This window comes from Anticarsia gemmatalis, chromosome W, assembly GCF_050436995.1.
Source record: "Anticarsia gemmatalis isolate Benzon Research Colony breed Stoneville strain chromosome W, ilAntGemm2 primary, whole genome shotgun sequence".
In the NCBI taxonomy this organism is placed as follows: domain Eukaryota; kingdom Metazoa; phylum Arthropoda; class Insecta; order Lepidoptera; family Erebidae; genus Anticarsia; species Anticarsia gemmatalis.
This window is the reverse complement of record NC_134775.1, coordinates 7335426-7337587: the sequence shown is the minus strand read 5'-3', so window position 1 is coordinate 7337587 and position 2162 is coordinate 7335426. Positions and strand designations below refer to the sequence as shown.

At 49.3% G+C, this 2162-nt stretch overlaps 1 protein-coding gene across 1 annotated transcript; it reads right to left on the bottom strand.

Moving 5' to 3' along the window:
• Positions 1 to 675: 675 nt before the first annotated feature.
• Positions 676 to 1671, bottom strand: LOC142985884 (uncharacterized). The gene has a single exon (XM_076134126.1). It carries the CDS (start codon positions 1669 to 1671, stop codon positions 676 to 678), a length of 996 nt encoding a protein of 331 aa, XP_075990241.1.
• Positions 1672 to 2162: the final 491 nt, after the last annotated feature.

Here is a 2162-nt window from a genome sequence, read left to right as displayed (position 1 = left end):
GCCCAAAACAAAGATTTTAGGAGGTTCAGAGAGCATAATTCGAGGAGTAACTAATACAATTTATTAATAATAATTAATTCTCTTTATTGTACACAATGTACCAGGAAAATATAAAAATATAAGGGAGGTTGTTAAATAAAGTTCTTTCGACGTTTGGTAGCAACAAGGTTTATTCGAGAAAGGCGACACTGTACAGAAATTACAATCTATACTAATATAATAAAGCTAAAGAGTTTGTTTGTTTGTTTGTTTGTTTGTTTGTTTGAACGCGCTAATCTCAGGAACTACTGGTCCGATTTGAAAAATTCTTTCAGTGTTAGATAGCCCGTATATAACATCACGCTACGGTCATTAGGAGCGGAGTAGCAACGAAAAATGTTACAAAAACGGGGAAAATTTTGACCCATTCTCTTAGGTGACGCAAGCGAAGTTGCGCGGGTCAGCTAGTAACTTATAAGAGATTACAATAAGAGGTTACAATCAATAACGAGAGCGCGTGCGTATGCGCCGCGTTCGAGCGAGGTAGGCCGACTGACTGCCCGAGCGGCGAGCGACGCGTGGTATGGCGTGGCGGAACCGGACGCGAGCGAGACCGGCGAACATTCGGAAATGTTCAAACGTTATGGCGAACGTTCGGAAACGTTCTCGCGTTACACACTCCCCCTCTAGTTCAAACTAAGCGTCCTCGCGTTTGTACTCGCATTCGTATCTACGCGGCCGACCGCGTCTTCGTTTTGGTCTGACCGGGGTGACTACATCGCCTACATACGGTGTGAGGTGAGAGACGTGATAACGACCGATATGTTCTCCTCTGTCGATTCCTTCGATAGTGTAAGTGGTAGGGCTCACCACTTCCTTAATGCGGTAAGGGCCATCCCTCCGAGGTATGAACTTCACGGATTGCCCTGGGCCCACATTGTTCAATCCTTGCGTCTTTAGCAATACCAGGTCACCAACGTTGTAATCCGGCGGAGGTCTTCTACCTTCGTCTGCATACTTCTTCTGGGTGCATTGGACACGTTCATGGGTTTCTCTGGCGTCGAGCAGCACGGTTGATAACTTGCGGAGATAAGGAGTGATGTTGTGCACGAAATTATCATTGTCTACGATGGTCTTCATATCGGCAATGACATCCGAAGGCGTACGCAGTTCCCTCCTAAAGGTAAGGTAGGCAGGCGAAAATCCAGTGCTCGCGGTGGTCGCTGAGTTCATCGCGAACCTTATGGCTGCGAGGTGAGCATCCCACGAGGCATGGTCCTTTCCCACCAATATGGCTAGTTGGGGATTTAAGTCTCTATTCTTCCACTCTATGGGGTTCGCTTTGGGGTGATACAACGGAGTTAGGGACTGTTTAATGCTCATTACGTGGCAAACCAGTGACCAGCTCCTCCCCCTAAAGGGGTCGTCGGTTGCTTCTAAGTCTTCTATAATTTTCTTCAGCTCGGGATCTTTCAGTTGATTGACGCGGACGTCCTCGGGCTTTCTGTGTGGCATATCAACAGTTACTAGGCACACTTCACAACCACCTGGGTTCTCTTCGCAACAGGTGGGGCGGCTCAAGACGTCAGCAATCACGTTCACTTTTCCCGGGGTATACTCAATTTGTAGGTCGTAGGCTTGTAAAGTCAACGCCCATCTCGCTAGACGACCGGTGGGTGACTTCAAGCTCATCAGCTAGCGTAGAGGTTGGTGATCGGTCTTGACGATCACTTTTGATCCTTCCACGTACCCTCGAAACCTGGTGATAGCCCAGACGACGGCGGGGGCTTCTCGTTCAGTCGTGGTGTAGTTGCGCTCGGCTGGAACTAACAAGCGGCTGGCGTACTCGATAGGCCTTTCGTCAGAACCCTCCCCCTGCATCAAAACAGCTCCAAGGCAATATCCGCTACTGTCTGTCCGAAGAGAGAACGGTTTCGACTGGTCTGCTTGACGCAGAATGGGTGCGGTGATCAGGTGTTCCTTGATACGCTCAAAAGCTGTTTGTTGCTCTTCCTGCCACTTCCAAACACTGCTCTTCTTAAGAAGGTCGGTCAGGGGTTTGGCGATCGCGGCGTAGTTCGGCACGAAGCGACGGAACCTAAGAAGCCTTTCAGTTGTCGTTCGTTTCTTGAGGCGGGCATGTCACCAATCGCCGAGGTCTTCTCTGGGTCTACTTGCAGGCC